The 12,770-nt window shown below is 41.1% G+C and overlaps 1 protein-coding gene across 1 annotated transcript in view; it reads left to right on the top strand.

Annotated features, from left to right (window-relative positions):
* The first annotated feature begins 339 nt into the window (after positions 1-339).
* The window catches only part of LOC148899500 (uncharacterized), a 29,678-nt gene continuing 17,247 nt past the window's right edge, over positions 340-12,770 (top strand). The window contains exon 1 of the mRNA XM_088994787.1: positions 340-490. Coding sequence (XP_088850913.1) covers positions 410-490 — 81 coding nt within the window. The 5' untranslated portion in view covers positions 340-409. The remainder of the gene's footprint in view (positions 491-12,770) is intronic.

The following is a 12,770-nucleotide window of genomic DNA, read 5'->3' as shown; positions in this document are numbered from 1 at the left end:
AATCGTAAGTGCGTGCATTTGTCATACATTAACGTGTAAGTACCGTATTTCATTCATTGCGAAACGAAACAAAATGACATGCTACATATATAAAGTCCAGATGTCAATTATTTTCAGGTGGTGCTAGCTCCGATGGATGATGGTTTCACACAGAATGTTGCAATATCACTTAATTTAGAATTACACACACTTTGGGAAGAGCGATACAATGGAATGTGTTTGCGTGTGTTTCAAATAGTATTGTTATGATGGATGTGGTTAAGCCTTAATTTAGTAGTCGCGGGTTCTTGTGCTGTGTTGGCGACATGAATTCGATGGAGGCGCGCTCCCGACACTTAAGGTGAATGAGAGGGAAGAGAACCGAGACGCGAATCACTGTGGTCGCATAAAGTTGAGACAATTGGAGAAAATGACTAGCATTTCGTCGCTTGGGGCGCATGTTTTCATGGCTGTTTATCTACTCTTCCTGGTGGGATGTGTTGCACAGAAAGTAAGTATGGTTGCTGCATAACGTATTGTCAAGTTTGATCTCGTTGACCAAGTTGAGTGTCATCCATGCTAAGTGGCACCGACAAGGCATTCATTTCGTAAATCTTTATAATCGTTTGCATCTTGGCAGAATAACTAGCCGCACACAAAACAAATAGTGTTAAATTTGCATTAATTAACTACACGAATCGGATCACTTGCTGCATTTAATTTGCGGTGTCGTTGAGGTTAGGCGTTCTTTTAAAACATTGTGCATCCAAAATTCATATATATACTTGCTTGTTATCAACGCAAAACGCTCGCTCAAAGTAATATTTATGTAGTCGGGGTTTGTTTTTGACACTATTTTGACACTTTTGAGGTTCAGTGTGCATGCGGTCATCAAGTTCACCCGAAATTGATAAATTGCAGAGAAAAACGCGTTCTCGTGAATTTGTTTATGTGGTAAACGCCTTTAAAAGATGCGAGCCCAGCATTTTATGAGTGCGCTTTAATTATTTTCAAATTACTCTTGCGTCAAGCCTGGTCGGAAATAAATCGAATTCCATCGCACCATGCCGACAAAAATTTGCAAACATTCTTTTTGTCAATGTGTATCAGCTCAGTAGAAGATTATTGTTTTATTTTGCTGTTCTATATTTGAGCAGGAAAATAAAAAGTCAGGTTCATGAAAAGAAAAAGGCAATGTGAACAGTTTAATATTTTTTACTCCTTTGATTGAGCCAAAAAATGTTTGGTGTTTGAAAAATATGTCTCTCCTATCGACAAGCGTCTCAAGAGCCAGGGGTTGTCTCCGTGTCACATTTTTCCCCTCAATCACTAATTGTCATTTAAAATGAACCTGTTTGTTCGTTTGTAATGAGATGTTTAACTCTATTTGGTAAAAAAAGTGCAACTTCATACATTGTTACTGTCCTAAATGTGCCACCCCACCCTCCCCGTCGTGCACAAGTGCTGCACAATTTTCTTCATGCTCCTTATTGAGTTTTAAATATTGATCAGGTTATCAGAATCAGAATCAGAATACCTTTATTCGTCCCGCAATGGGGAAATTTGCAGTCCACAGCAGCAATTGAAGAGGGATGGGGTTGGGGTGGGAGTGAAAGGATAGAAAACAAGATATTCTAAGCATAACAAAATAAAAATGTCAACTGTATACTGTGCAAATGTAGATGTGCAAAAACCGTTCTATAAACAAGACTGTACATAGTGCAGAATCAAGAAATGCATTTAGATATATTGCAACAACCCATATTTACAAGTGTCCAGTTTTTTTGTTTTTTTTTTCACATGTGATCATTGGGAATTGTGAAGCCTGACAGCAGTCGGTAGGAACGAGCGGCGGTACCTCTCCTTCTTGCAGCGCGGGTGTAATAGTCTCTGGCTAAAGGAGCTACCCAGAGCTGTCAGGATGGGCAGGAGGGGGTGGGAGGGGCTGTCCGTCATAGCTTTTAGTTTAGCTAGCGTCCGTCTGTTGCCCACCTCCTCTAGAGAGTCCAGCGAGCAGCCCACGACAGAACTGGCCCGCTTGACAAAGCGCTCCAGTCTTTTTCTGTCCCGGGTGGTGATGCTGCCTGACCAGCAGACAATGCCATAGTGGATGGCTGATGCCACCACAGAGTCAAAGAAAGTCTTTAGGAGTGACCCCTGAACTCCAAAAGACCTCAGTTTCCTGAGGAGGAAGAGGCGACTCTGTCCCTTTTTGATTAGGGCATCCGTGTTTGTTGTCCAGTCCAGTTTATTGTTGAGAGTAACACCCAGGTACTTGTAGGAGGTCACCCTCTCAATGTCCGAACCCTGGATGTTCAATGGTGCAGGTGACGATTGTTTCCTGCAGAAATCCACCACCAGCTCCTTGGTTTTGCCGGTGTTGATCTGGAGGTGATTCTGCTGGCACCAGTCCACAAAGTCCTTTGTCAGTCCCCTGTACTACCTATCGTCTCCCTCTGTAATGAGGCCGACAATAGCTGAGTCGTCAGAGAACTTCTGAAGGTGGCAGGTTGGGGTGTTGTAGTTGAAGTCCGAGGTGTAGAGGGTGAAGAGGAATGGAGCCAGGACTGTTCCCTGCGGCGCTCCGGTGCTGCAGAGAAGCCTGCCCGACTCACAGTTCTTTATGTATGCTCATAACTAGACTGTTTAAATATATATATGGTTAATTTCCTTTTTTTTCTGTTTCGATGACAATTCATAGTGTGTTCTGATTCTAAGTTTGCGAAAATCCGAATGACTTCTCAACCTACTCTTGATTTGTTTAGTAAATGTGTACATGGGTCTAAATCAGGGGTCGGGAACCTATGGCTCGCGAGCCATATATGGCTCTTTTGATGATTGCATATGGCTCGCCGATGAATATTACATATTATAATACATATTGTCGTTTTTTTCGCCGTTCATTCCCCGTTGGGGCTGCAGTTGGCGGAAAGCGCAATTTTGATTGGATGACACTGACCGAGAATGGCCGAAAGCGCCATGTTGATTGGATGATAGTGGCCGTCATGTTGAAACAGGTAAACGCCCCCTTAAATGAGCCCAACTTGTGCACTTCAGCGTGAATGCACCGGAGCATTAGAGGAGAGAAAATGTTCTGATTCTAATTTGCAATGAAACAATACCATCGATGAAACAGTCGAATGTCAGTGACATTTTAACAAGCCCGATGTTAACGTTAGCATCAACATACTTCTGCGAGAAGTAGATTGCAGATAGCAAGTGTGGAAGTTTATGAGCCGTGTGCAGGCTAGCTAGCAGTAACTTCGCCTCTGGACCGGCAAATTGAATTTCATTCCGATCGTTTTCCTGGATTTTTACCAAACACGAGGAACGGAAAACCATCCATGTTAACGGTGAGTACTATCACAAAGTTATTTTAAATAATACATTCAGATATTTTGTTGAAAAGTGGCCGCGCGTGCGCGTGTGCGCACGCAAGCGTTTGTATGTGCGCGCGCGCACGCGAGCGTTTGTATGTGCGCGCGCGCGTGTGCGTGTGGCTCTCGCTGAAAAACATTTCTAAATATTTTACTTTTATGGCTCTCTTAGTCAAAAAGGTTCCCGACCCCTGGTCTAAATGATGAGATGTAAACATATGGGGACAATGCCATTGAGAAATTGTCTAATTTGCTTTAAGATCAGGTCCTAATGAATTCAAGAGAATTTTGTTTTATGTGTTAGATGTTTTAATGTCTGCATGTTTCCTGGTGTCAACATGCCAAAAGATAAGCCATAGCAGGGATCCTCAGTGGACTTCTATCTGTCAAGCGTCGTCCTTTCCGCTCTTGGACAATGGTGGCTCAGCAGCAGTTTTAGTTCCTGTATGCATAGGGTGCTCAGTATCTTTGTAATTATCTGCCTGACGGGGCATGCTAAATGATGGCTTTGTCCTCTACTCCCCTTTTGTATTAAGTTGATTTTTGGAACAGCATAAACAAGGTCTGGATTTATTCTATCCCCATCAGAAAGAAACAGTAGCCATTGTCATTTAATTTTATTTCAGGTATATGGACAGGGGTTGATTTTGGTTCTGCTGCTTGAATTGGCTTTCAGAATGTTTGATTAGCAATTTAGGTTATTCATCTCTGATTTAACTTAAATGTCGGACCCCAATGAACTTTCTTCTTGAATTAACTGACAGCAATCCTTCACAGTTGAACACGAATGGCCTACTAAAATACTACCTCTCTTGAAAAGAATATGGTTTGTAACATTATTTTCTCAGCGCATGATAAAGTGGTACTGCAAAAGTCTATAAGACACTGAGTTGATAGCTTGTGTCATGAAGACAATAGTTGGAATTTAGTGCCAGTCTCTCTCTCTCTCTCTCTCTCTCTCTCTCTCTCTCTCTCTCTCTCTCTCTCTCTCTCTCTCTCTCTCTCTCTCTCTCTCTCTCTCTCTCTCTCTCACTTTAAATTACTTTTTTTTTAAACCAGCCAGGTCATTGTGAATGCATCATATAAGTCTGTTTTGTGAATACAAGTTCAATGTTATATAGTGTTTCTATTGTCAGCAAATCTACTGACAAGGTCAAAGCTGAGCTTCAGTGGATGCTACTAACACGTGTATTCAGGGTCTGATGGATTCCTCACAAAGCTTCATTGTTCCAAAACTATCAAAGACACATCAATGAGCCAAAGCGTACTGGGTGACATGTTTCTTCATTAACCATGAACAAACATTCCCCAGCTTGCTCTCAAGCAAACCTCACATAGAAATATTCATTGGGGCATGAAATGTGTATCTTTTAATCAACTACTGAAATATCCCGCAACGTTTGACATGATTCAAGGCCCGCTTCACAAATAAGAGCTAGACGTGTTTGATTTCTCCCTTCCTAGTTTAGCACCTAGTGCAACACTGGACATTGATTAGAGAGCAAGAAACGGACTATGTACAACAGGGATGCTCATTACGTCGATCGCGATCTACTGGTCGATCGCGCAGGTAGTACTGGTCGATCGCAGCGTGACAGTAAAACAACATTTGTCAGCCTATCAAACGTCCCGTCACTTGATTGACATACAGGGCAACCATTCAGATGACAACTGAATTTTTACCCTTAGGTCACCGTGCATGCGTAAACAACGGCGCTAAACGCAGCAAAATTTACAAGCTAGTCAGCGAATTACCTCAGATTTTAAGCCCTTGCTAAAACGTATGGTGATCAAAATGAGTGAGAAACCTGTATCAAGTAAGGGGGCAAAACATATTACTTTCATACAGAATGGGAACATGTGGTGCGGCATTTTCGGACTGTGCATGGAATACGACATTGACTTCCCGCCGAAAAGCCAGCTGAGAAAGAGAACGGTGGACGAACTAAAATCGCAGTTGTCCGGACAGCAGTCATTTTTCACTCAACATACTTCAAAAGCGAAAGTCGCCACCGAAGCATCGTTCCGGGTAAGTCACACCATCGTTAAAAACAATAGGTCCTTCCAAGACGGAGAGATGGTAAAAGAAGCATTCGTTGAAGCAGCTGACTCCTTGTTCAGAGACTTTAAAAATAAGGCAGAGATATTATCTTCAATCAAAGCTCTGCAGCTGTCAAGACATACAGTTACATGGCGCTGTGAAGCCATAGCTGAGGATTTAACCCAGCAAATGTGGAAAGACATCGGAGATTGTGAGTGTTCTCACTGCTGAAGTCCAGGGCTCATGGGCAGTTCTGTAACTTACTCACACAGGAAAAGTACCCCAACATGAGGAAATGTGCTACCTCCTTGACTGCATTATTCGGCTCCACTTATTTATGTGAGTCAGCCTTTTCCTACATGAAGATCATTAATTCCAAATACCGTTCCACCATGAATGATGAACATTTGGAAATGTGCTTGAGGCTGGCTGTCAGCAGCTACTGTACGGACTATGCATCCCTGGCTGATTCAATTCAGTGCAAGTCATCAAAGTAAACTCAGGTAATTACAAAAAATGTTAATAGTTATTTATTATGTTATGTATATGTAGTTATTATGCGTGTTGTGCAATATTGGCTTATTCGGTTATGCAAGGTACATCAACATACATTGTACATACAAAGAATCCTTAAAACATTTGAAAATAATTATGTTTTGCATTTTTGTCGTGGGTAGATCATTTTGACTTGATTGTTTTTATAAGTAGCTCGTATGCTGGAAAAAGTGTGAGCACCCCTGATGTAGAAGGTGTGGGGGATATTTGATAACATGCTCAACTATAAATATGTTTGCAAGCTCCCCACGTGACCTGTTGATGTTGACAGTATGTGGAGACAAAAGCATATTTAATGATTTTGTGATGAAATAATTGCATGGATGCCGCCGGCCATTTTGCTATGTTTATATCGATACACGCCATCGGTCGCGCCATCGGCCTCGCCATTGGTCGACTCGGTCACGTGAGTTTGTTACGTGACCAGCTCCCGTGTAGCAGAGCCATTTCAATTTTCAGACGCTAGCTCGTGTGTAGCAGTCGAGATTGAAGTGTTTGTGTTAAAAGATTGATGGCTTTTTTAAATTGCATACATAATACAGTAAGACGTAAGCGTTGCAGTTTCCCTGTTGTGTTATGTACATGCCCACTGTACTGTATATGAATGCAATCGTTTTTTTGCAACAATGTTACAAAGCATATTATCCGAATCTGAAGCCATTGTTTGGATTCACAAGCAATGCAAGACGTCTTGGCGTGAAGTCATTTTTATTGGTGTTTTGCATTTGAATAAAAAGTGACATCGGTTGTCCTTTAATACACAGTATGGAATGTATGGCAATTTTCTAAATCATCACGCTTCAGCAGACAAAACAAGAAAAATTGTTGCAAAAAACAATTGCATTCATATATACAGTACAGTGGGCATGTACATAACACAACAGGGAAACTGCAACGCTTATATCTTACTGTATTATGTATGCAATTTAAAAAAGTCATCAATCTTCTTCTGCTTCCCATTTTTACCTTTTAACACAAACACTTCAATCTCGTCTACTACACACGAGCTAGCGTCTGAAAATGAAAATGGCTCTGCTACACGGGAGCTGGTCACGTGACCAAGTCGACCAATGGTGCGACCGATGGCGTGTATCGATATAAACATAGCAAAATGGCTGGCGGGAGATGAAAAACAGCACCGTAGTAACCGGATTATCGTAAAAACCACGAATCGTACTAAACGGAACTAATTATACATAAAAGACTAGAAATGTGCACAGGAAATGAAAATAGTGTCTTAATAAGCAGTATTATCAATATAAACGATATCGTTATAACGAGACTTTACTGTATATATAATCTTTGACATGGCATGTAATTTTGTCATTGGGTTCATGGATTGCGTATCTAGCATGCTTTTTGTACAGTAGTGAAGTGAAAAATAAACTTATGCATAAAATAAAAACATCTTTACACTTTTTTAATGACTATTTCCTTTCAAAAATGCAACCAATGCAAAATCCTCACGTTGTTCTATTTACACGAAACCACGAACGCCAGCATGTACAAACATGAAAAACAGTAACATTGTAAAACACTGTGGCAAGCGATAAATATATCTGAATGAAACACAATTAAATACATGGATGGAAAACAAAAACTGCAACGTTTACATTACTTACGTTGATGAAGTATTCTGCTGCACGTCGAACTCTTTCGCGATGAAGGATTTGCTTGTTGGATTGTCCTCCACAGCCACGATTGCCTTGTACGTTGTTCGGATATCACAATTCTTACGTTTCCCCATGGTTGAAATTGGTGTCGAACAACAGTACTGTATTTAAGCTCTGCTACACTTTTTTATTGTGCTCGGTAAGACAGGTCAAAACACGAAAGCTAGTCATGTGACTGGGGCTTGGGGGGACCCGACAACTGGGTTCGAGATGGTGCCTGAATAGAATGACTGAGCTGTGGCGTAACAGCTCCTGTTTGTATCTGTATGTGATAACTGCTACGTTTTGTTATTAAAAAGACCGACCCGCTATAGCAGTGACTGTGCGCAACATTTGCCATGCTGAGGGGCATTACAGTATGTTTCAGATGCTATTGCAGCAGTAATGAAAGATGTGAGCTATGCTACGAATTTTTTTATTGATCTCACGTATGACAGGTCTAAACACGGAAGCCGGTTACGTGACTGGGGGATCTTTAATACAGTATGGCATGTACAGTAATTTTCAAAATCATCACACTTCAGCAGACAAAACAATAAACATTGTTGAAAAAAACGATTGCATTCATATACAGTACAGTGTACATGTACATAACACTGCAACAGGGAAACTGCAACATCTTATTATGCAATAAAAAAAATCAATCTTCTTCTGCTTCCCATTTTCACCTTTTAACACAAACGATTCAATCTTTTCTAAAAAAAACCTGATGCATTTTCTCTGGATTCTAAGTAAGATCGTACGTCCGTAGCACCTTGCAACGCTTGTCTTTGGTTGTCAGTTGGTTCTTCATCCTCATCATCCTCGTCATTGTGGGAATCTTCTGGGGCATACTTGGCTTTGATTTCGTGTTGGATTCTCCTCAACAGCCACGATTGCCTTGTATTTCGTTCCGAGGTCACAATTCTTTCGTTTCGCTATGGTTAAAGACGGTAAAAAATGGCGTCAGCTACACTGCAAGACACGGGAGCTGGTCACGTGACCAAGTCGCGTGACCAAGTCGCGTGACCAGGTCGCGTGACCAGGTCGCGTGACCAAGTCGCGTGACCAGGTCGCGTGACCAGGTCGCGGGACCAGGTCGCGACCGATACATATTTTGATAATGGTGGTACTGTATAGAAACCTCTAAGCAAATATCGATTCACCTTAAGTATCTTTTGTATCGATATAAACATAGCAAAATGGCAGGCGGGAGATGAAAAAGAGCACCGTAGTAACCGGATTATCGTAATAACCATAATCGTACTAAACAGAACTAATTATACATAAAAAGACTAGAAATGTGCACGGGAAATGAAAATAGTATCCTAATAAGCAGTATTATCAATATAACCGATATCGATATAATGAGACTCTCGAGTGCTCCTCGGATCTGCCGGAGTGATCTTCGGATCTTTGGCGGAAGCACACGACCGAACAGCGCTCCAGCCGGCGCTACTTTCCACGCCCCCTCTCTCTAAATTCACACGTTGATCGCCTTCAAGGAGCTTTTTGCAGATAATTTTACTATTATGGGACCGAAAAAAACCCACCACAGGCTCGTGTTCAGCCGGAGAAGACACAAAAAATAAAATCGCCGTCGAGGAGAAGGAGATCATTGAGAAACACGAATGAGGTGTGCGTTTGTGGCGTCACATGTGCACACCGCGGCTGTCATGTGAATCTCAGCCTGACACATCTCTCACGCTGTGTGTCACTTCCCTGAGAGTAACATTCTCCATTTCCACCATTGCCACCATCCTTCGCCTAAAAGCTTTACAGTGTAAAGCTTCAGCGACTCGTTGAAATAAAATGAAATTGATGTGTGTCGCGAGCGGCGGCGCCGCCCTAGCTGTCAACTTGCACGTGACAATTTCGGTGTCATTAGTCACGTGAAAGCATCGACTAAATAACGCCTTTGTGTATAGTTTACACAACACTGTAAAGCACCTACGGGACTCGAAGTGGATGCAGATGACATCGAGGAGCTTGTTGCTGACCATAATGAGGTCCTCAACACAGAGGATTTGATTTGTGCAACCTTTTATTGAACAGTTCCATCCAGAAAAGGCTATGAAAATCATCAACATGATGAATGATAATGTGATGCCTCAGTTTCATAAGACCTTACAAGTCAGAATGCAACAGGTGTCAATTAAGAGCCATCAACGACCATCACAAATGTAAATAAAGTGACTTTATTATACAGTGCACTGTATTTCTTTAATTACAACACAATAGCACAGTTATTATACATAGAATAAGGTATGTTGTGTGTAGTTCAGCAGAAAGGTTGGTGCTGTTTGACCGTCTGCGGCTGGATGGGTGCATGGCTTGAGGAGCCCGCGATGAGAAGAAATAAGTGTCAGCGCATAGAGTAGATGCGTATGTGGAACTATTGAAGCGAATTTACACGAGACAGGAGATGTGAGACCATTTCTTTTTGTCAATGGATGCTACAGCTTCGTGTTTGCTTTCAAAACATAGCGTGTAGCACTGGTGCAAAGGAATTAATTATTAAATATAATAAATTATTTGTCTTGTACTCAAACATCATAGAGTACATGGGGAACATTCTTAAGATTGCACAAGTGTCCATGTTTTTATGTTCCTGTTGTGTTTTTTAGTTTGTTTTGTGTTTACTATTATGGGAAGCGCTTTGTTACATCTGCAGCTGTTGTGAAAGCGCTACATAAATTCGGATGTGTTGTATTGTCTTTTATTGTACAAATATTGTCAGTATGGACATCTAAAAAAATAAGAGTGTGGAATATGGATTGCAGGAAAGAAAGGTTTTGTCAAGCACAGTCACAAACAGTCTTTGACTAGTTTAATTTATTAAACATTAACAAGGATAAAAAAATGAACGTTTGATATTGGATAAGGGTCCAAATAACAAGTGTGTCATGTTGTCCAAGGCAATCATTGAAGAATATATGTGTGATTGATGTTCTGAATGGACTGTTGCTGCTGAAGTGCTAGCCTGTGAAGCAGTGCCACTTTTCTCCTCCAGTAAACAGGCCTGGTGAGGATTCCTGCCCCCTTTGAGAGGCCCGCCAGCATGTTTATGGGCAGGATGAGTGTGTGTGGTTTAGCAGAAGCCAGCTCATGTTGCAAAGTTTTCACAGTGGTGTCGTCAGCCTGGGTGGTTTAAAAAAACAAACAAAAAAAAAACATTTGAGCCAAACACTTAGACTGGTCAGATTGCAGACGGGATTTAATCCTATTGAGACAGAGGTCCTGTACTGTATAGCTGTAGTTTTCTTTGTCTTTAGAATTAGTCCAACTCTTTTCTAATACCAGCTTTATGCTCATAACAAACATTTTTTTAAAACATGTTTTAATTCAGACCGATAATTGTTATTTATGAACTGATTTGTTTCTGTTGCTTTCAGTGGGTACTGGGGTAAAATGAAAATGTACAAACAATACAACTTGTCAGGTCTTGCATCACGGCACCTTGTCTGAAGTTTCACTTCACAATCCAAGTCATTTCAGATCATTGTTTTCAGTTGATCTGCCTCTCGCAAGAGGGACCCCATCAGTGACACTACTGGGGCGCAATGACATTTGCATCACTTCATTAAAATATTATCACTCACCAAAATGGTACTGCGGCCCAGTGTTGTGCCTTGAGGAAACCCTTCTTTGAATAATTACCGTGCCGCCAATGCAGTGGCCTGTGATGTAACAGAACTGAGATGTTTGGCATTATAAGAACGTCCCATTTCGAATGGACACTGCGGCACTCTGGGCCCCCTTCGTGTGTAGTCTACCATGCACCATCCCCATGCACGGGACCCCCCAACTGCCGATCACGGTGTGCGAGAAAATACTTTCGCTTACTTTGACAGTTATTTGCATTTTTAAAGCTACGCTTATTACACATATGCCGAGAATGAGAAATAAAAGACGATTCAAAGTAATAAACAGAGATTTGTAATTCTGCTTTCAAATTGAACCACGATACCCCTCCTCCTGATATACTGTGAAAGGGTTCACCTCATTGTGTAATAGAGACTCCAAGCCCCAAATCGGCTTATAGTTGAATGCAACTGCCTTTTTGGGCATGGCTGCAAATGTTGTTGTCGATGCAATAACAATGGAAACTCAAAATCAATGTTTGTCTAACTTGGATTTAAAAAGTGTACCAATTGTTGCCCAGAGTAAGAATTTCACAAATAAGGTAACAACGGCAGGGAGGGAAATGTCTTGCTCCCACGCATAAAATAAATTTTGTCACGTCTCCCCAAATACTGTGGTTTTGACATTTTTACTACTGTTACTACAGTTTACATACTGTTTTGTCATTTTTACTCAAATAACAACTTAAAAGCAGGGATCCAGACTGCCTCAAAATGGAATTTTGCCCCTGAAATTGAAGACTTGAGATCAAATTACGCAGGTGTGACCAATGGATTAGATTTTTTTTTCTTTTTATTAAATTCCAAACTACTAGGACCCTTAAAATTAAATTTTATTAATAAATTTAATTAATAAAAAGGCGTTATTTAGTCGATGCTTTCACGTGACTAATGAGGCCGAAATTTTCACGTGCGAGTTGACAGCTGGGGCGGCGCCGCCGCTCGCGACACTTCAATTTCATTTCAACGAGTCACTGAAGCTTTACACTGTCGACTTTGACATCATAGCGGTAAAAAGATTGTATCAAGACAGATTTCAATATTTCAATTTTGAGAGAGTTCAATCTCTTCTGCTGCCTGGCCAATTGAAAAGCGCCAATGAGAAGCTTCTTATTGTATTGGGCAGGACAATACAATTTCAATAAAAAAAAACAAAGCTTTGGAATTTTTGATAAATGGCTTGTTGGTTTCATCCATATGCAGTCCCTTCAGTCAAGTAAATATGTAATGTTGATGTGTGTTAATATCCCAAGCTTTTTTAATTAGTTTTGAATAAATTGTGAAAGAATCTGTTACCAGTAAATTGTGCTCTGGATGCCCTCTTTCTCACACCCCTATACAAATCAGGTTCTCAATGTGTATCTTGAATATGTCTGAAACCCAGGCTCAATCACATATTGTTTTTTACCTATCTGTTATTGGGTTTGGCTTTGGCCAACTGGGCATTCCCACGGACCGAACGTGAGGCTAACTCAAGAACTAATAAACAAAAGATACAAAGGTCTGATGTCTCCCCCCACAA

Source organism: Hippocampus bargibanti, linkage group LG04 (assembly GCF_051943395.1).
Source record: "Hippocampus bargibanti isolate YZ-2025 linkage group LG04, ASM5194339v1, whole genome shotgun sequence".
In the NCBI taxonomy this organism is placed as follows: domain Eukaryota; kingdom Metazoa; phylum Chordata; class Actinopteri; order Syngnathiformes; family Syngnathidae; genus Hippocampus; species Hippocampus bargibanti.
The sequence above is the reverse complement of the archived record's forward strand: the minus strand, read 5'-3'. Positions and strand labels throughout refer to the sequence as shown.